At 37.6% G+C, this 20,862-nt stretch overlaps 2 protein-coding genes across 2 annotated transcripts in view; both read left to right on the forward strand.

Moving 5' to 3' along the window:
* Positions 1-9,113, forward strand: part of mmp2 (matrix metallopeptidase 2) — a 14,080-nt gene extending 4,967 nt beyond the window's left edge. Inside the window, exons 7-13 of the mRNA XM_005912944.2 lie at positions 386-559; positions 703-858; positions 979-1,105; positions 4,618-4,751; positions 5,356-5,515; positions 6,455-6,564; positions 8,018-9,113. Coding sequence (XP_005913006.1) covers positions 386-559; positions 703-858; positions 979-1,105; positions 4,618-4,751; positions 5,356-5,515; positions 6,455-6,564; positions 8,018-8,121 — 965 coding nt within the window. The 3' untranslated portion in view covers positions 8,122-9,113. The remainder of the gene's footprint in view (positions 1-385; positions 560-702; positions 859-978; positions 1,106-4,617; positions 4,752-5,355; positions 5,516-6,454; positions 6,565-8,017) is intronic.
* Positions 9,114-9,776: 663 nt separating this feature from the next.
* lpcat2 (lysophosphatidylcholine acyltransferase 2) lies at positions 9,777-18,928 on the forward strand. Its single transcript, XM_005912942.3, has 14 exons — positions 9,777-10,060; positions 10,436-10,578; positions 12,286-12,503; positions 13,016-13,128; positions 13,293-13,353; positions 13,770-13,828; positions 14,305-14,339; positions 14,560-14,614; positions 14,826-14,908; positions 15,307-15,432; positions 15,562-15,715; positions 16,386-16,484; positions 17,217-17,358; positions 17,698-18,928. Exons 1-14 carry the CDS (start codon positions 9,950-9,952, stop codon positions 17,874-17,876), a joined length of 1,578 nt encoding a protein of 525 aa, XP_005913004.1. The 5' UTR covers positions 9,777-9,949; the 3' UTR covers positions 17,877-18,928.
* The last annotated feature ends 1,934 nt before the right edge of the window (positions 18,929-20,862 follow it).

Genomic DNA, 20,862 nt, shown 5'->3' on the forward strand with positions numbered 1-20,862 from the left:
TCTTTCTTTCTTTCTTTCTTTCTTTCTTTCTTTCTTTCTTTCTTTCTTTCTTTCTTTCTTTCTTTCTTTCTTTCTTTCTTTCTTTCTTTCTTAACACAAAACCACTCTTGCCAGACTGAAAATGATCTCTCTTTGAAAGAAAATCAATTTGGATGGGTGCATTTTGGTTGTGTGCCTAATGGATTAGTTATTGATGTCGTGTGTGTTGTGCCAGCTGCTTTCATCATGCTATTTCTGAACATCATCTGCACTCATTTCATAATAACCCAAACTTTTCCAGAAAGAAAAAAAAATCACTTTGCATAGTGAATTTATAAGATAATTAAGCAACTGAATTCAGTGCTTATTTTGCATTTACTGTTTTGCATTTTGTTGCTGTTACCAGCAATGTCAACAGTGGGAGGCAATGCAGATGGAAGCCCCTGTGCCTTCCCTTTCACCTTCCTGGGAGACACTTATGAATCTTGCACCACCTCTGGACGCAGCGATGGCAAAATGTGGTGCGCTACCACCAAGAGTTACGATGATGACCGCAAATGGGGTTTCTGTCCTGATCAAGGTAAAAGAATTTGCCAGTGGTATTTGGGGATATTTTTCCCAAGAGCCAGTGGATTGGAAGACACTGAATCTATCTTTTTCTTTTTTTTCTTTTTTTTACTGTGGAAAGATAATAGATATTTGTTTAAACTAACTTGTTTCTAGGCTACAGCCTTTTCCTGGTAGCAGCCCATGAATTTGGTCATGCTCTTGGTTTGGAGCACTCTCAGGACCCCGGTGCACTGATGGCCCCTGTTTACACTTTTACTAAAGACTTCAGGCTCTCCAATGATGACATCAAAGGCATCCAGGAGTTGTATGGTGAGAGAAAATGCCACATAGAGTCTAATACCAATAAGTGCCTGGGAAAATGATTGTGTTGTCAGTGGATAATTTGCAGACCCCTTTAAATAATAAATACTGTGGTAAATCTGACAACAGGTGTGCCAACAGACAAGCCTTTGCCTCCAACCCAGGGTCCTGTCACTCCAATGGATATCTGTAATGAGCCAGTGATCTTTGATGCTGTAGCACAGATCAGAGGAGAAACATTCTTCTTCAAAGACAGGTAATCATCTCAGTTAGCAACTTGATGTATCTTTAAAAAAAAAAAAGACTTCAATGTAAGAAAAGTCTGAAGCCCAGGCAAAGTGTTCTAGATATGCAAGCTGTAATGTTCCCAGTTGCTCTTTTGAGTCTTAAATGTGATGTAAAGGCTGAGTTTGTGAACACTGAAAGCACTGCCAAAGTCCTGTTAAATTTCCTGTCTGTGATCTGTGCGAAGAGCGATAAAGAAAACGAAATTGCCTGCTTCAGGCTGTATCGCGTGACTGAAACACAGCAGCCTGCACCAACTGGATTTCACAATCACATCACTGCAAACAATGAGCAGTTTGACATGAGGTTTCTTGTTAATTATGGTTTCTCTTTTTACAGTCTTGTGCCACTTGAAGATTGTGAGCATATTGTTGTTTTGTGATATGACAATTAGTAAGAGTTGAAAACAAGCTATCCCTCTACTCACGCAGTGACAACCAAAGTAGTCATCATTCATAAACAGTCTACACTCCTCTTCTCCACCGGCGCCAGTGAATCCAAAGTCATGTAGGTTTACTATGTGTCTGCTGGCTGACTCTGTAGAAAAGAAGTTGCATAAAGTCCTGTGGTTCGGTCAACAGTCTTCGTGAGTCAGGGTACTTCCCGTAGAAAGATGAACAGTTTCATTGCAACAGCTGAAGTTTGTTACAAAGAGCTTACCCCAGTGGCATGTTACAAAAAGGAACTGTTAGGACAAACAAATGATGGGTTAGCTGTTGACATTGTTGACACAAACACTATAATTTCAACGTTAAGAGCTGCATATCCTGTCACAATCATTTGGAAATCAGCTAAGAGTAGATGCATCAGCAAAATGCTCAAGAGTCAGTTAGCTTGGCTTTTTTCACTGAGTTACAATATTTTTCACCTTGCTGTGGCTCTAGCAGACAGTGTGCAGCGAACCATGAAACTTTGGATCAGTTGTTGGTCATCAAGTCAGCTGAAATGATCTTTTTCTTCCATCTGAAACATTATATATCTTATTTAACTGTTGGGACAATTTTTTTTAAAGTGAAAATTTTATTTTCACTTTAAGCATTGTTGAAGTCTGAAAATGCACACAGTCACATTAATGTAAAGGCAAGAACAAGTTTCCGACATACCTCGGCTCTCAGGTCACCGTTGTTTAAATGAAGCCATGGAAAAATAATATCTTAAAAAAGAAATGACATTGTGTCTAAATGATAGGATGACAGCAGTGCTAAGCATCACCTACCTGGGTGGAATGTAAGAGATGATTAAACTGTCATTTTGCAGAGAGATGGTATTCAGAGCAAACTGGTTCAGTTTAAGGTGGCTAAAAGTTCCATATACATATGTTACACTGAAATTTAGCTGAGCTGTAACATATTTAGACATTTTCCTGTTTGCCAGATTTTTTAGCACCATTGTGCACTAATCTAAGCTGTTGTGTGATGTTTTCAAACACATTTAATTCAATATGACGTGAATTTTAGGTTGCTATGTGAAAATTTAATCAAGCAAAGTTTAAAAGTTATTCTGAAGATCAGGGTGGGAAAATGAGGACATAGTATTATGAAGTTACTGTAGTGAACAAACAGTATATCTCACTGAAATCTGGGATCGGTAAAGTTTTAGTACAGGCCTGTTGGTCCAACTTCATAAGTTGCCTGAAGGGCATGTCAGAGTTGTATGCTGCAGAGTTCTGGTACATGCTAAGTTTTATAGCTTTACAGAAAGAGCTGTACCCTCTGGGCTCTGGGGCTAAGCTCACTTGACTCTCCCACTGTAAAAGTGGAATCTCTCATTCTGTTAGCTCAGCATATTTATGTTGTGAGACAAATCTTAACGTGATGCAATGAGTAATACTTGCAGCACTCCCTGAGCTCAGCATATAAGTGGGTCTGTCTGTCTCGAGGCTTAAGGAGAAGGTACTTAGAAAGTCTGACTTATAGAAAATGTTTGGCCAACCTGCTGGTTAGGTCTGTTCTGAAGCGTAAAACCAGTGGAGATTGTTGTGACTGTTGTGCAGAGGCTGGTGAAAAACTGTTAAGAAAGACTGCTGTTTTATAGAAGCACTTTTGTGGAATGGTAGTAGTTAAAAATAATGACAGTATAAAAATACAATAGGCCTCACAAACACTGCCAAATACCTGTGACTGAACTTTGCATTTGAATTTTTCATTATTTTCTGACTTTTTTGGTGCACTTTAAACATATTTAGACTCAAAAATGATAAAGATCTGTTCTCCATCTACTTTATTCTTTTTCTTCTGGTTTGTGAATGTCGAATGTTTTCCTTTTTTATGTACACCACAATCCATGTCTGAGAGGATGTAGCATTAAACCCCACAAACCAAACTTTTTGTTTTACCATCATAATTCTCAAAGAAATACTTTGGTGTACCTTTTCCAGCTTCCCTGACAGATACTATTGTTACTCTTTCTTCAGTTGTGAAATTCTTTCTATCTTCTTTTTTGTTTTTGCTCTGTTATACAATTTTATTGCCTTTTCCACAATGCATTTTAGGCAAACTTATAATGTGGGTCAGTACATTGAGCCATTTAAATCAATGTGTTAAAAACTTATATTTCTCACAAAGCTCAGTTGCATTGTCATAATCATCAACCTGTATTTTTACACAGTTCAAACAGGACTTTGTTAAGAACAAATCCAAGATCAATGGATTATCTACTTCAGATGTTAGAGTTATTAGTAATTACCTGTATGAAAATACAGGTAAATAAAAAAAGAATAAAACAGACTCAGAGATCTAAAACGACAGGAGTGCTTTAGAAAAATCACTTGAATATTTTCTGTACACGTATTCCCCTTACCACCCCTAGGCAGATCTTGTTTTTCCTTTTATTGAGTGCATACTGGAAGAAAAGAGAGGGAGGAAAGGATAAAATTAAAGCTCTGCTACAGACTGAAAACCCTCTGGATATTGTTAGTGCACGAACAGCAAACTGATCTGCAAGAACACAAATAAAATAATGACATTCGTAGATGGTTGGTTCAGACTGGAATATGTCTCATCTTTCATCCTGACAAATGTAACTTTGGGCAAGTGTTATGTATGCACACTTCTATTTATGCTTGTTTGTAAAGTTTTATTCTCATCTTCACTTTATCATTATGACAACTGATCTTTGTTTTTGGCAAATCTTTGTCTGTCTAAAAAATAGGTCAGTGGAAAAGAGTATGGTAAGCTGCTATTGTTGCGCAGCTGTGTATTGGAAATCCGGGCAAGATGGGTCTTGTTCCGCTGGCGTCTGCAGCCTTAGTCCTAACGAGAACCAGATGCTCATGAATCAGACCATTGTGGCTGGCTCGGCCAGCGAAGCACTTGCACTAAAACCCCGATCTCTTATACACACAGACACACATGCTTTTTCTCTCTCTTTCTCTCCCCACCTCCTCATCAGCCCCCTCTGGTCCTTTCACTCTTACTTCTTCACTCTTATTTCTTCCCTAGCCTGTCTAACTCATGATTGCTCATCCACCCACTCTCTCTGCAGGTTCCTGTTCAGGTCAGTCAACTTTAGAAGCAAACCCAATGGGCCAATGCTAGTGGCCACCTACTGGCCTGACCTGCCCGCCAAGATAGATGCTGCCTATGAAAATCCAGAGGAAAAAACAGTCTTCTTTGCAGGTATTCTGAGGAAAGCAAGAGACTTTGAAAAATGCACATTTAGATCTGTTTTAATATTGACATAACCCCGCACTTATAAGGTGATGAAGGAAACAGATGCATTACTTTTAATGAGTAATGAAGATGTGTCTTCCCCATTTTACCACTTGGATGCATTTCCCCTAATGGTCAGCCATTTCTATTACCTGAAACTTTAGGAGGCACCAGAATGTAGGCCAAACACTCTTAAGTGCAGTGTGGACTCTTCCAGCATACTTATTAGTGGTTTATGAAATATTCACAGCATTTTACAAATATGACAACTTTCCTGAATACTGATGAGACTTACATGATATATCCATCAACTCTAAAGACATTAAGATGGTTTGGTAAATGTTCGACTTATTATCTCACTGCAAAATTGGTTCATAGAGTTAACCCTTGTGTTGTGCTCGGGTCAAAATTGACCCCTAGGTGAATGGCAAACAAGTATATGGGAATCCCGAGGACAACACAAGAATAAATGATTAAATGTTGATTTAAAAGTTTAGTGATTTTCATTAGAATAACATATTGTATGTATCCTAAAAGTGAGTTCTCTTTTTATCTTACTCTTCTCTCCCAGGCAATGAAATTTGGATTTATAGAGCTGATCAGTTGGAGACAGGCTACCCGAAAAGGTTGTCCAGCCTTGGCCTCCCCACTGACCTGCAGCAAATCGATGCTGCCTTCAACTTTAGGAAGAACAGGAAGACTTACTTCTTTGCTGGAGACAAATTCTGGAGGTAAGGAGAGTTAAAGTTTGTGCAAAGATTTGCATTTAATGTAATTAAAAGCCCTGTGTGACTTGACCTAGCTCTTGCAATTGAGGTCATAAACTGTTGCAGTTGTGTGCTATATCTGAACTGAGTTAGTGTTTGGTGTGACCTAAACGGTACAGTAACTCAACAGCTTGTAGTTTTTGGACATATGAAGCCGTAGTGTTTGTTTTATCTGGGAAAGTGCCATCATATGTGTTTCTGATGCACTTTATAAGATGCAAACCAACAAATGTCATTCAACAACAGAGGGTCTTTAAAAAAAAAAGTGAAATCATGGCTATCTCACTTCTATTATGCATATTGCACTGGTCTGCAGGCTCTTTGGCCTAAACAAACAGGTACAGCATGCTGGCCATGTCCACAGTCCCTGTCCAATTGTAAATCGACTTTTTAGTGCATTTACAGCCACAAACCTTGAGTAACTGAGAGTAAATCATAATAACAATGCAGCCAGAACAGTTTTCCCTAACTAACGTCCTATGTTATTAAATAGCAATGATATTAGTCATTATCTGGCTGATGTGCACACACCCAATTTTTAACAGGCTAAAACAGAGAGCAAAGCAAAGCAGCAACTGTACTTTGATAAAAGGACTGTGCATTATAAAAAAACGTTTTTTAAATTCTTTGGGTATGGGAGCGACCTAGTTAACAGTCTAGATTGTTACTCTACTTCTTTTACTTTTATTCTCTTCTCTAAATGATGCAAGAAAGGAACAACCGTTTATGAAACTGATGGTCAGATTAGCTACTAAAGCTCTGAAGGCATCCTCTGACAAAAATGTCAATACACTACATATTTTTGGCACAGCATAGAGTTGTTAGGTGCTAAATTAATGCTATTAATGTAATACATGTCATATGTAAAACCTCAGATGTGATTTCATTGTTGTGTGTTTACAGATATGATGAGACCAGCAAGACAATGGACTCTGGCTTCCCAAAACTTATTGCGGATTCCTGGAATGGCATCCCAGATGGCATCGACTCTGCCTTCAGTCTTAATGGCATTGGTAAAATAATACTTTTAACAAGTAAATTTGACCAAAATATGGCAGGAACAGTTATTAGTATGTGAATGAATTTGTTGCACGATTCATACCATTGTGCCATTGCTGTACTCTATTTTCCAAGAAAAACTGATTTCAAGCTTTCAAGATATTTTCAAGATATGGCAGTATTTAGGGAAAAGGATAAAAAGCTACACCTGCAATTTTGTTAGTTACAGAGCATTGTAGTTCTTTCCACTGAAAACAATATATGAGTATAAGGTTTCATAGGTATATCATTTTAGAACACTGTCATATTTTAATTAGTACTAAACAATAAGAACAGCTCAAACTAAGCAGGAGAAGTTTGATTCCGCCACATTTCATGGCAGCCCATGCCAAAGGAATGTCAAGACATTTGACTGGAAAATATGAATCAACCTCACTATGGTAGGAAAAGTCACAGGTTCCCCAAAAGGTCTTATTTTCTGGGAATTGTGAATGTTTGTACCAGATAATATAGAAAGCCTTCAATAGCTGTTGAAATATTGGAGTCCTGAGCAAATGGGGAACTTCCTGACTCTACCGCTTCTAGAGCCATGGCTCCAATATGCCAAGAATATGCCACACAACTGTTGCTATGCTCTGATAACGACACTAGTGTTTTTATGTGTGTGTGATTACTGTCTGCACAGCAGCATTCCTTCTGGTAAAATTGCAGGAAAATCCAGTCAGCTCTATCAGTGAGTCTGGCACTCTGCCTTTGTCAGTAAAACTCCTCATATACCAGAATTGAGCAAACAGTGACGCCTTCTAGGCAAAAAAAAAAAAAGTGTTTAGAGGAGTTGGCTACAGAAAGAATGTCAGGAAGGCAAATAGACCATAAGGAGTATTTCTGAAGTCAGGGAGTGATCAGTGGTTTTATAATGACAGAATTGTTACATTTTTTGTGAGTGAATATCACAGGTTAGTTGACACTTAATTTTACTGTTGGTGCAAAGTGCATTGCAGCCACTGTGAGAAGTAAATGGTGAATTTTTAATGTGAGACCACCAGTAAATATCTTTTGAGATTCTCACTGTCAGCCATGTATACTTGAGGTCAGAGGTGGTTAGCAAATTTTTGCCTATGGCAAGCAACCAGGGATTTTTTCATTGCTTCTCTCCTAACATACCGACAGTGCTGTAAGTGTCGCATAGGCCCTTCCCCACACCGTAAACAAACATATTTATATAAAGAAGGTCTTTCACCCTCTACAGAGGCGCCTCTGTGTACTCCCTCCTTAGCATAATTCAGAGAACGCGAGGCTTGACTTTGGCTTCTGATTGGGTATTTTAATTCTTGTACGCTTCTACAGAAGCTTGTTTATTTCACTGTTATTGCGTGGTAGTTTGTTTGACTTGACCAATTTAATAAAGAAAATTCTCAGCTTAGTAAATGTTTTAAACACAATGTGTATTCTGCTTGTCTTTCACAGACTACAGCTACTTCTTCAAAGGCCACCACTATTTCAAACTAGAAGACAGCAGCTTGAAGATCGTGAAGTTGGGTGAAATCACAAAGGACTGGCTCGGATGTTGAACATTTCCAAAATGTCTCACAACTAACTTGTGTAATGGTGACCTCTTGAGCCTCATGAGGACATTATTGTAGTATTGAACACAACTTAAGGTCGCTGCAGTGAAAACTGTTGTAATTTTTCTATCATGGCAACTCTGCACGCTTTCCTGCAGCCTGTATAACCGGTCTCCAGATTTGTAGAACGCCACCTCTGAACCTTCTTCGTAGGCTGAACATATGCAACTGGATATTTGCTACATTTCTGTGTGACTTTGACATTTTATTTGTTATGCTGTTATGCAGATTTATTACAATATGCACCCCATCTTTTATTATTTTATAGATTTTTTTTTCCCAAGTCAGACATCAGGTATGTCCACACTGCTTTAAATGCAGTGCTATACTGTGCTGGTCAATATTGCCTTTTTATACAAATTTGATTTCTTTAACACCATATGAGGAAATCATGTTGGCTTAGAATTATTTCAGTGTAATAAGTGCAGTTTAATAATTGTATCTGTTTAATTACGTTTTTCATTGTTGTGCGCTACATTTGAAAGAATGAATTTGCACAATGTGACCGAAAATGGTGCTTTTAGAGATCGCTTTTTGCATATAGTCCTATATACATTATATTCTGTATAACTATGTCTGATCGGACTACTTAGTATCCTCTGGATGTATAAAAGTAGTATTCCCAGACACATTATCCTTCATCTGATTAGCACTTTGTTTAGGACTATACAAGGGAGTGGCACAATAGGAAGACCAAATTATTCCCGTGTCAACTCCATGTTACATTTCCCTACACTAATGGTACAGAAAGATTAATGGCACAGGTTGCCTCTAGAGGCTGTATAGGTTTCATGCATAATGGAACCATGACAAGAGTACCGCAGTAGTATTGCTTAATTATCTTTTTTTACATGTTTTTTCCTTGTGATGGTTTGTTTATGCTTTTTGCACTGTCATCAATAAAGATGGTCAATATAATAAATCTACAAAATTGTGAATGATTAGCCATGATATGTGATCCTTATCCGCTAGGTACCAAAAAAAAAAGTGGGAGATCATATACCTTAGTGCACTGTATACATACTCTTGCAACACATTAGTGGTAAAAGTAGATCTATAATGCTTGTGTTATGAACTTACACCAGTGTTGCTTTGTCATAGAGTTCATCTTTATGATATATAGTAATGCTGGCACTTCTTTAAATTTTAAGGTTCTATAAGTAACAAGCGGGCTAACTTTAAAATAATCAGATATAAAATTCATTGAATAGAGCAAACGGACTTTATCTAAACCCCTGCAAAGACTATAATTTGTTATGAAACTGTGCCATCTTGTGGACATTTATGATAAATGTGTAGCCTTTGCATAAAATCAGTTATTTGCTCGTGACACCGCGATCGTCCTAACTTTCTTTAGCATTTACTCCCCCGGGAGTCCTAACCAGTGTTATTTTATCAAAGCACACAACCTACGAGACAATTTTAATCTTTTCCTATCTGAACCAATTTTTTTCGAGGCATCTAAATGGGATACCACTATATTTTAGATACTGTCGAAAGGGTACTGTCTAAAGTCAGTACCTTGCAAATGTAGTGACAGTGTACAAACATTCACTTAACAGTCTTAATTCCCCACTGCACAGCGGAGGTGGAGCTTGAAGCTACCGGTTTTGCTCTCGCGTGCTTGAGTTTTGTACTCGTCGTAACTCGCGCTTGATACCGTTTGGCTCAGCAACAAATGAGAACAGGTTCTCTGTTGAGGAAGTGAGATGGTAACATCACGGGGCTACAAATTAGAACTTCAGCCGCCTGTCATTTCGCTCACTGGACTACGATGCCACCGCAGCGAGTAGGTGCCTTGCCGAGGCAACAATCTCTGCTTTTGCCTGCGGTCATCAACCCGTTTGTCCAAGACACCAAACTAAGCAACGCTGCTATAATTAAAGTGAGTATTTCTTCTTCTTTTTCTTTTTCTTCTTCTTCTGCTTTTTTAAGAGATTGCACAAAGGCAGGATTTTGAAGAATGCTCGTTTGGTAACAGTGTTTCATAGTGTGACATAGTGCACTCAGGCTGCTGTATCCAGGGCCTGTAATCTTCTCCAACACGGCTTTGACAATCAGCTTGTAAAGCCTCCTATGCAGCACAACAGACTGAGCCACTGGGAGCTTTCTAGAATGCTTTCCAGCAATGTGGATTTCTAGGCTCGTGCATATTTCTGCTAGGTGGGAGGTCAGTTTTCAGCCAGGCAGCAAGTGACTTGAACACCAGGGAGGTTTGGGCCTGTAATTAATATGCATAAATGTACTCCTCTGCCTGCAGTGTGTCTTGTTGGGAATTTTCTTGGTCCCTCTTCGAGCTATCTTTATAACCCTGGTTCTGATGGTGTTATGGCCAGTGTCTGTCATTGTCACCTTCAAGCTGCCTCTGAAAGGAGCTGTGGAGCCAAGCACAGGATGGAGAAGGTAACTATGGATACCAGTAACATCCAGTCTTTCTCAGAGTTGGCCACGACTTTATCACACCTAAAGCAAAACAATAATAATATATTTAGCTTATTCTTGACATCAGTTTTGTTTACTTGCAAATGATCTTTTGCTTATTTATTTTTTCAAAACTTGGTTGCCCAGAAAAACTGTTTGGCTAATCTGGGACATCAATAACCCATTTGCCTTTTTTACTGCAGACATTTTGTTTGCTAAGCAACTGCATTCACCTTGCACGCCATCTTATCACCATCTGTCAAAGTGAATTGAACTACTACTACTAAACCCTTTCAACATATCTATCAAACAATAAACATATTCAACTCTTAATTTTTGCAAAAGTAATGAATTGTACTGAGGTGAGAAGAAGGATAAAAAGTCAGTTTTCGCTCATATGCTTTACAGAAGCAAAACATGCCAAAAAAATAATAGTTCCTGTAATAATGAATTAGCAGCTACTTGTGTTCATGTCGACTCATGCTTTTCTAGATCATATCCTCTTCACAAGCAATACCTCACCTCAGTTTCCTTCAGAAAGGAACTAGTCGGTGGGGGGTTAAGGGGAACTGGAAATGATGTTTTAGCCACTTTGTTCACCTCTGATGTCCAAAAGTAATAACAGACATTATAATTATAATAATTTTCTATATCTGTTTATATCTTATATGAAAAGGACTCATTCCACTGGACTTATTAAACAGTATGTCTGTACATATAGTCTGAAAATGACAATTAGTTTTGTAGTCTATATTTTACTTGGGTGTGTGTTGGCTTCTTCACACTTGTTCACAGTGTAAACCGTTCTTGTGATCTTAGACTACAACATTTTTCATACATTTTGCAGATGACTGACAGAAAAAAAAATAAGTTTAAACTATTGAAATCTTGTAATCTTGTATCTTGTCTTTTTTTGACAGACAGGTTAGGCTGTTACTACAAAGCTTTATATCAATGAATTTGTGTTGTATTGCAGATACCAGTGAAAATCGCCACCCTGCTTTGTCGAACCACAGGTTTTTTTAACCTTGATAGTTTGTTTGCATTAGTAAAATGATGAACCATCCTTCAGCTTAAAGGCTGTATACTATTTTTGGAGCCTGTGACAAATTGCTCAGAAGCACAGAAAGTGTGACATGATAGTTTAAAGCAGGGCATAAGCCCACACTGCATAATGAAGGAAGTGAAACTTAACCATAATAACTTGACTGATAGCATACGTTAAAACGTTTTACTGTAAGAGCCGATTGATTAATGTATCTTTAAATATTCATGTTTGTATTCTCTTAATTTGTTTCATATTAAGTATGTGAAACTAAGTTCATAATGTCATTCATCATTTTGTATCTCTGACTCCATAGCAACACCCCTTCCTTCCTTTCTACAGTTTTTGAGGAAGCAATTGGCAACAGTAACATACTTTGCGCTTTAAGGTTAAAGAAAAGCACGAAATTGTGAAACGCATCCTGTTACCACAACACATCAGTCAATATACTGAACCGATAAACAAAGAAGGTCTAAATAAACCCATTAAAAATATTATACCAGCCCTTTTTATGTAAAGAATTTAGGATTTTCTCATGCAAAGCTTCTTGCACTGTTGTGTAGAATAGACAGTCACTTCCCATTCACATTTTTTTTTTCATTCACAAAAATTCAGCAATTTAATTTTTTTTTTTTTATCTCCAGATTTTTGTGTCAAAGAGTGATGGCTGCCTTGGGGAGGGCTTACTTCTTCAGCATGGGTTTTCGAGTGGTGGTCAAGGGTAAGCAGGCCAGCAGCCATGACGCACCCATCCTGGCTGTGGCCCCCCACTCCACTTTTTTTGATGGGATTGTCTGCCTTGTAGCTGGCCTGCCCTCCACTGTCTCCCGTGTCGAGAACCTCGCCACACCCATCTTTGGCAGTAAGATACTTTTTGCATGATTGTTTCGAACAGGAAAGTAGGGACAAACTGTGTTTGTTATAGTCCATTTCCATCTGCCTTCACCTGAATGCACAGTTTCCCACTCTCTATGAAACGTGGGAGAGCTTGTAATATATATACAATGGAATGTCATTACTTGCTGCCTGTACTGGGTATCAATTAGTCCAGTACTTTGGAGTTGTCATTGACATAAATCCTTGTTATAGTAAGTAAAATTTACAAATGCACTCTATGAAGTAAACACGAGCTAAGACATTGATTAATATAAGCCTTTTCATCCATCTTTTTAAAAGTAATAACAACATGTAACTTGTTTCATTTCATATCTGTCACATGTGATTTGTTAAACAGTGATATCACTCTGTCTTATTTAACACTTACAAACGAATGCAAATAACCAAAGCCTGTGCACCAGATTAGTGGAAAATATGATCAAGATTACTATATTCTTTTGTATGTTCATTACCATTAATCTTTTGTTCTCTCTTTAGGGTTCCTTCGGAGTCTCCAGCCAGTGCTGGTATCTAGAACAGACCCAGACTCCCGGAAGAACACAATCAACGAGATTAACAAGAGAGCCAAGTCAGAAGGCCAGTGGCCACAGGTCTGGCACTGCAGTCATTCTCAATAAAAATGACTTTTATATGAATTTATTCTTTGTTTCCAAAGGAAAACTGTATTCAGTGTTGACTCAGATTATTTTAAAAGCAATCTTTGCAATTTTGAGGGGTATTATTTTACCATTCAGCAAGGATGCTTTTTTTTCAGGTTCTTATATTTCCAGAAGGAACATGTACAAATCGCTCATGTCTTATCACGTTCAAACAAGGTAAGATATAAAATGTACATTTTGTGTAGTGTAATCATTAGTTTAATTTCTATCAGCATGTCAAATGCAAATAAAAAAGATAGCAACATTTTACTATACAAAACTTAGATCTACTACTGTATTATAGAACATTTAGTATTTTCTCTTAACATAAATCAAATCCATGTAATACATCGATTTCATAACAGAGAGTGCTTCTTCGTACGTTATTCCATTTAATCAATATTTGATGTGGTTTGTGTTTTAACTTTTGGTTAACTGATGCCTATAAGAGTGGTTCTGTATGTGGTGAGAGAATGGAGAAGTCAGAGTAAAATCATATAGTTTTACAGCTATGCACTTCATGTTTAACTACACGCTGTGTGTTTTTTTGTTTTTTTTAATTTAATACCTATTGTTCCCCACGCCACTTTTAGGTGCCTTCATTCCTGGTGTTCCTGTGCAGCCTGTGCTTCTGAGGTATCCTAACAAACTGGTAAGTAGGGTTGTGACAGTAATAGATTTTCATTTTTCGTACATATACATACACAGCCAGTAATATCTGTTCAGTGATGTAGTGCAAAACTATAGGAATAGTGTATATATTGGATTCCCTGTTGGATTTGTAGATTTGCTCACAAACAAATGAACAGTCGTATTTTTTATGATTGTTTCATTTTATTGGAGAACGACTTACTTTCTAAACCTTTTACCTTTTTTTGGTTGTGGCTCGGCAGTTCAAAGCTTCAATTCCCTCCAGATTTTCGTGAGGATTGTGGGCTTCTCTCATCATTGTGTTCACTAGGAAATCTAAAAGCATGACATTCCTATATATTTGTAAATGATTTTAAAATTTATACCAGTGTTGTAGTGGATAATATAATATGACACAGTCCTATGTGCAGACTGTCTTATACCAATGTTAAAGATTCAGGAATGAATGAATAATATACTTGTGTTTTTTCTCTGTAGGATACAGTGACTTGGACATGGCAAGGATTCAAGTCGTGAGTATGCTTTATAGAGTTTTGCCTCTTCCAGTGTACATCACTCGATCTATAAGTATGCATGTCTAAATATGCATATTTATAAATTGCATGCATTTGTAAACTGTCACTTTTTCCCAGAAAATAAACATAATTATTGCACAATTATATGGCTGCCCTATTTTTACAACACTGTAGTTCTAATGAATGAGAATATATAACAGTTTTTTTGATTATGCAGGAAAACACTTCTGCTTTTGACACTGTGCCAGCTCTACACAACAGTAGAAATTGAGGTAAGAGATTTTCTGATTTCTCGTAGTGTTTGTATAATAACATTATCTCATGAAGTCGTTTAAAGAGTTTTAGTTATTTTGGATATATGATGTACTCAAAAGGACTCTTTTAAACTAAGGCTAGCAGGAGTTTTTATTTTCCTTTTTGGTTTAAGTGTACTTTTTGTTTGACTGTTCTCATACACTTCTCATCTGTTTACATGCTTCCCAGTTCCTCCCACCTCATATCCCCACAGAGGAAGAGAAGAAAAGCCCCGCTCTGTTTGCCAGCAGAGTACGAGAAACTATGGCCAAGTAAGTGTTCATTAGTCTTAAGCGTATAATGTATTATGTAAAGCAATTTATGTTGCCTTTTCGTAAAGAGGTTCTGTGCAAAACCACATTACACTGCATATTGCTCAAATGCAAAGTGGAACAATTTGCTATAGAAAGTAAAAGTACTGTATAAATGTTTAAATAAGTCATAAATATAGTGTTATGCACATGCAAGGCTACTAAGCTGATAAGAAAATAAACAAGTGGTCAGTATTGGAGAGTGAGTGCAATTTGTCAAACTAAATTTGCATTTTTTACTGTCTTTAGGTCTATATCCATGCACAGTGAATCTGGCTATTGCTTTGCTATAATCTTTGTGTGCCTTCTTTGACTACTATAGTGAGTTGATTAAATGTCTGCAAACCTTCTATTTTTAGGGCTTTGGGCGTTCCTGTGACAGACCACACATATGAAGATTGCCGCTTAATGATCTCAGCTGGTGAACTCACACTTCCGATGGAGGCTGGCTTGGTTGAGTTCACTAAAATTAGTCGCAAACTCAAGTAAGAACATGTAATATGAGCGTTACCAAAAATTGCAGTTAGTACTGACCAATGCAGCTTCAAAGGGTTCTTATTGTTGTTAATGTTGATTATGATATAACCTGTCACCATTATGTTTGGCTCAACTAGTCTGAAGTGGGACAATATAAGGAAGGAACTTGACGGTTTTGCAACCATGGCCAGCACCTGTAAGGGGGGACGCATAACTATTGAGGAATTTGCCAGTTTCTTAAAGCTTCCTGTCAGCCCAGTCCTCGAGGATCTGTTTAGACTGTTTGACAGGGTGAGAAACTTGTATGTTAAATATTTGTTAAACATTATATGTTGAAATCAACTGAACATTACCCTTTTCAAATATCGCCGTGGCGTGGCACCACTTCACAAGGTTTTAAAACAGCCAGTATTTGGCCTGGCCAAGCGAATGACATTTATTAGATGGACACATTTGAATGTGAATGATCAGTAAAATAGTGAAGTTCATTTTACTGATAGCTGTAGTATTTATGTAAGTTTAGGCACTTTAGAAAAACTTCACTTGCAAACCCTTAAAAAATAAAACACCTTTTATATTTATTTTTATAAAGCTCTAATAGGGTATGTGAAATGAAGTGAAAATCCAATACATTTCTGTGTCACAGTGCTGCACCAGTTGGAGGGGGAAAGCTACTGAGTTTCATACTTTCTGTTCTCTTATCTGTGTTCATCACTTTCAACATGAGTCAGAGAGCATGTGTTTACTAAAAACTGAATGTTACCTTGTATCATATGCAGTTCATAAACATGTTATCAAATCACTATAGTAGTAAAGACTTAATCAAATAGTATTATCACTATTACCAGACACCGAATAACAGCAGACAACAAGCGCTTGCACCATAAATGATTAAATGCTGTCGATCATAATAATCTTTACATTTAACAGCTCATCTGTTCTACTTGACCTCTCTCTCTAGAATGGAGATGGCACTATAGACTTCAGAGAATATGTTATCGGTGTGAATATCCTGTGTAGGCCATCTAACACTGAGGATGTTCTCAAAATGGCTTTCCAGGTGAGACCATACATTTGTCATACTGATGTGTTCATATTAGGGGCTGAATATTATGCAAATCTCTTGGAGTGAAGCAAGAAAAATTACAACAGCTCCTTTATTGACTCGCCCAAGGTAGCACTACTATGGTTTTTGCAAGGCAAATTACCTTCAAGGGTATTTATACATTTCTGTATAAATACCCTTCTGTACACCTAATATGTTACTTCTATTGCATCATGCATTTCCTGCTGATAGTAGTTTTATCACTCTATCATGATAAACCAGTAGCTATGAAGGATATATCTGAGATGCTTAAACTGTAATCTGTGACAATTTGTGAGAAGTATAAACAGTGCAACTGTTATGAATATGAATATATATGATGTTTATATATGAAATATATACCCCAAAATATAAAAAGCATATACACTTTGCAAAAGGAATAAGCTAAATGCAAAAAATAACCAATGTTAAGATAAAATCAACCAGCCCAGCCCTTACTGTCTGTGCACAGCAGCAGCTTTAGTATAGCAAGAACAAAGGCAGCATACAATTCACAGAAGGTTGCATAATGTCAGGCTAACAATGTGTGTCTGCTGTGAACATTTTGCTGGCCATAGAGTCAGATGCAATTTGAACTTACTAATCAAAACTTACTTTCTCCTGCTTCGTGCAACGTCCAAGATCATTTTGAAACCTTTTTCTTGAAAGTCGTTACTCATTTCTCACTTTTTATTATCTTTCATGCAGCTTTTTGACACAGATGAAGATGAGAAAGTCACCCATGACGAGTTTACTGCTCTGCTGTGCTCTGCTTTGGGTGTGTCAGATGTAGACATGACCAAACTTTTTGAAGCGATTGATGCCGATGGCTCTGGTTTCATTACCTTCAGTAAGTAGAATCTAATTGAAGAGAAAAGCCTAATGCAAAACTCCCATTATGTCTTGTGGCCTCTTATTTGATTTCTGGTGATATTTTGTCAAGAAAATGTTAAATAAATAAAATAATAATAACAATAATAATGGATTGCATTTATATAGCGCTTTTCGAGACCCTCAAAGCGCTTTACAATTCCACTATTCATTCACTCTCACATTCACACACTGGTGGAGGCAAGCTACAGTTGTAGCCACAGCTGCCCTGGGTCAGACTGACTAAATTGTTCAAAAAATAGTTCATTATTATTGTGTGTACAGCACCCTGTAGTTTTTCTCTGTTCTGATTCTTTAGATGAATTTCAAGAATTTGCTGCAACCCATCCTGAGTATGCCAAGCTCTTCACCACCTATCTGGAACTTCAGAGATATCAAGCTATCCAAGAAGCAAACCCAGGTGATCTGGAACTTGCTGGTCAGCCCAGTTCAGGGGAAGAACCAGAGGAGAGCACATCTGACAAAAAAGATGACTGAGACAGACCATAACTGTGACTTTTATTTGACTTCACTGAAAAGAGAAATGAATACAAGGCTGTTGCAGTCTTGTCAGCATATTCAAGTCACTGCAACAGCAATGGTCATATATGGTGAAGCGCTTGCATTTTTATAGTTTTAAAAAGCTTTAATTTTCGATTTTAGTGCCTTATAGATAAAAAGCAACTTACCCCCAAATTTTTTCTGTCAGTGTATTTTTGTGTATGCTTTGCTATGACACGAAACACAGATGGGGTGCGTCCATAGCAGGACAATATGTCTGAAAACTGGTCATTGTTTTAAATAAGGTTTACACCTATTCTTCAGTCATCACTGTGGTTTTTGCTGGGTTTTTACTGACGGAGATGAGCACAGCCTTGTGCACCTTATCCTTTGTCTTTGTAATTTTTCTTTAACAGAGTGGGAAATCTTGCCACATCAACACAAATTTTAAATGTAAGCAAAGAGTCCTTGTGCTTCTTTATTACAGTATAATTAGAGTACTGTAAGCAACCCAGATATGTTCTGTTTTAAAATTTTGTCTACAGTGAGCATAGATGCTGTGCATTACACTTTTCCCACCCTCGGTGCTCAGGGACACAGAACTTGTAACTCAGCTGTATAATTAGCCAGAAGTTTGCTTTGCATGTGTATCTATTTGCATTTCTACTGAAGATTGTTGTTGCTGAGACAGCACCACGTCTGTGCAGCTTTAAGTTTACTAAAGCAAATCAACCACTGAAAATAGGGCAATTTGTGAGCAAAAAGGCAACGGTGCTTCTACACAACAGCATATTCCAGTGGGGTACGCTTTCAGACCCGATTAACTAGAGGCATTGTTTTTTATTTAGTGGGTTGTATTGCAATTATGTTTTGCTTTTTGTTAACACTGCAAAATGTTATTTTTAAAATAAAACAAGAACACAATCCTCTTTTCCATTTTTTTTTATTCATCACAGAGGAAACTTGTAATGACTTTCATAGACTTTGTTTCTATTAAGGCATAAGTGCAATAAACAGGCTACAGCTGAACTGCTGTTTTTCCAAAATCACCACAAGGTGTCAGTAGTTACCCATTACAGTTCTGTTGTGTGTGCCTTTTTTCTTCACCCACTTGCCAATGTGAGTTAAAATACCTTGTGTCTATTTTGACTGTACCTTACTTTGATGTTGGCGCTAGACAATGAGGTTTAAACTAGGGGAGGAATTAAAGGCAGGCATGTACTGATAAAATTGGATATATGTTGTTGTGCATGTTTGTAAGATTTACCTCATTACTGGCCAACATGGATGATTTTTTTAAGCTATGGATATCTATAGTATGATTCAGGGGTTTTTTCTGATTACACTTGCTATGGATTTAAATGTTAAAATTATTTGAATCAGAGAAATATTTATGCAAATAAAATAACATCCTTGCATGTCTTGAAAGAATGTGTCCACTTTTATCATTTAAGAATTTTCAATTTCTAAAAAAAAAAAAAGATTATAATCACTTATCATTTGGTACATATTGATCTGTCAACTGATTGGTGAAACTGTTGCTTTTACGTTTACCTTACGTTTTAGCACAACTGTGTGATCCTCCTCACCTGATCTCAGCAGAGAACAACCACTAAATGCAACTTTAGTCTTAATACAATTTTGGTTACTTTGTTCTCACATCTACAGAAACACAAAAATGCACAGTCTTGCTTTATATGCACAGACAAGGCAGAAATGAGCAATGGAGAGCGGCCTCTTCATTGAAAGCCCGCTGTTACACAAACTGTGATTACCAGCTGTGATTTCCACCTTCAATTTGTTTTAACCTTTTCAAACATACAGACGCTCATTTAATTTTAATCAAAATTGATGAGGTGGCATGGAATCAATTAAATCACATTGTCGCCGCGCTTACAACAGTGTGACTCCCTCCCTACCCCCAGCTTCTGCTCTTCTCTTTGGCCACATCTCCCTCCATCCTCACACTTTCCTCTGGATGGTTCTTCTATATTGCTGTATCCATTTGAGCCATGCCTGCAGGGCAATCCTGTCGCAGTAGATTGTGGGAGAGATGTGTTGGTAATCTGATTTGGTCTCCTCAGGACCTGAGTGAGTGATCAGCCTCTGTGGATGCGAGCTGGACACAGGCCTCATACGGATTGGGGACTCACCGTGCCAAGCTGGAAGGAAAGGTCAAACCCGACAGGCCTCACTCCTAAATTAATGTGACTCAACTTTGGGCCTCAATTTAACCGAGCTGCCTTCTCAGGCAAAATCAGAACCAGGAATCAGTCTTGGCGGAGTTCCACTCTGCAAACTGAAATCCATTTAGTGTATTTCAAAAAGTTTAAGGATGATTTTTATGTTGCGCTGACAGGTTTGACTTTCAGTATACAAGGCAAACACTCTAGTCCAAGCAATCCCAAATATCATGTTTTAACATCTACAAATGCTCACCATATCCAAATCCACATTTTGCTCATGTAACTCCAGAAACAACAGAATAGTCTAATTCATCTGCTTTTATGTAATATTAATAAAAAAAAAATGTCTGTGAAGGTTCTCAGTCATCCAGGTCATCGTAGTCAAAGGAGCTTGCAAAGAAAAGCGTCTGGACTTCTTTAAGAAGTCTTAATAAAAAAAACAAACAAACATGAAAAGTCCCCAGCTTTGTTATTGCAAGGATGTTTTAGGAATCTTACATAAGAGGAAGAAATCAAAATAACTTCATGTTCCTATAGAATCGACTTTCCTGATTATAAAAACAGGATACCTGGGTGTGTGTATACATAGTCGTCTGACCCTCCTTCCTATGAGTGACGAACATGGACATAAGGTTTCAAAAACACAGTATTAACGTTAGCTTACAGGTCAGAGGAGTGCACAAAAGTTCTGGCAAGAAGAGGTTGGCAAGCTGAAATGCTTGAAATGTTTGGATGAAAGTACGTAAAAGGTATTAACGCTTTTACCCCACCCAAGCTTGAAATTAGGCCTTAAAAAG

This window comes from Haplochromis burtoni, unplaced genomic scaffold, assembly GCF_018398535.1.
Source record: "Haplochromis burtoni strain Fernald_Lab_line unplaced genomic scaffold, NCSU_Asbu1 Contig_2, whole genome shotgun sequence".
Classification (NCBI taxonomy): domain Eukaryota; kingdom Metazoa; phylum Chordata; class Actinopteri; order Cichliformes; family Cichlidae; genus Haplochromis; species Haplochromis burtoni.

Bases quoted from the DNA above. Each gene is read 5' to 3' on its own strand.
- lpcat2 (XM_005912942.3), top strand. From the start codon at position 9,950: ATGCCACCGCAGCGAGTAGGTGCCTTGCCGAGGCAACAATCTCTGCTT. The intron at 12,504-13,015 runs GTAAGATACTTT...TTCTCTCTTTAG, and splicing joins CGCCACACCCATCTTTGGCA to GGTTCCTTCGGAGTCTCCAG. The intron at 15,716-16,385 runs GTGAGAAACTTG...CTCTCTCTCTAG, and splicing joins TGTTTAGACTGTTTGACAGG to AATGGAGATGGCACTATAGA.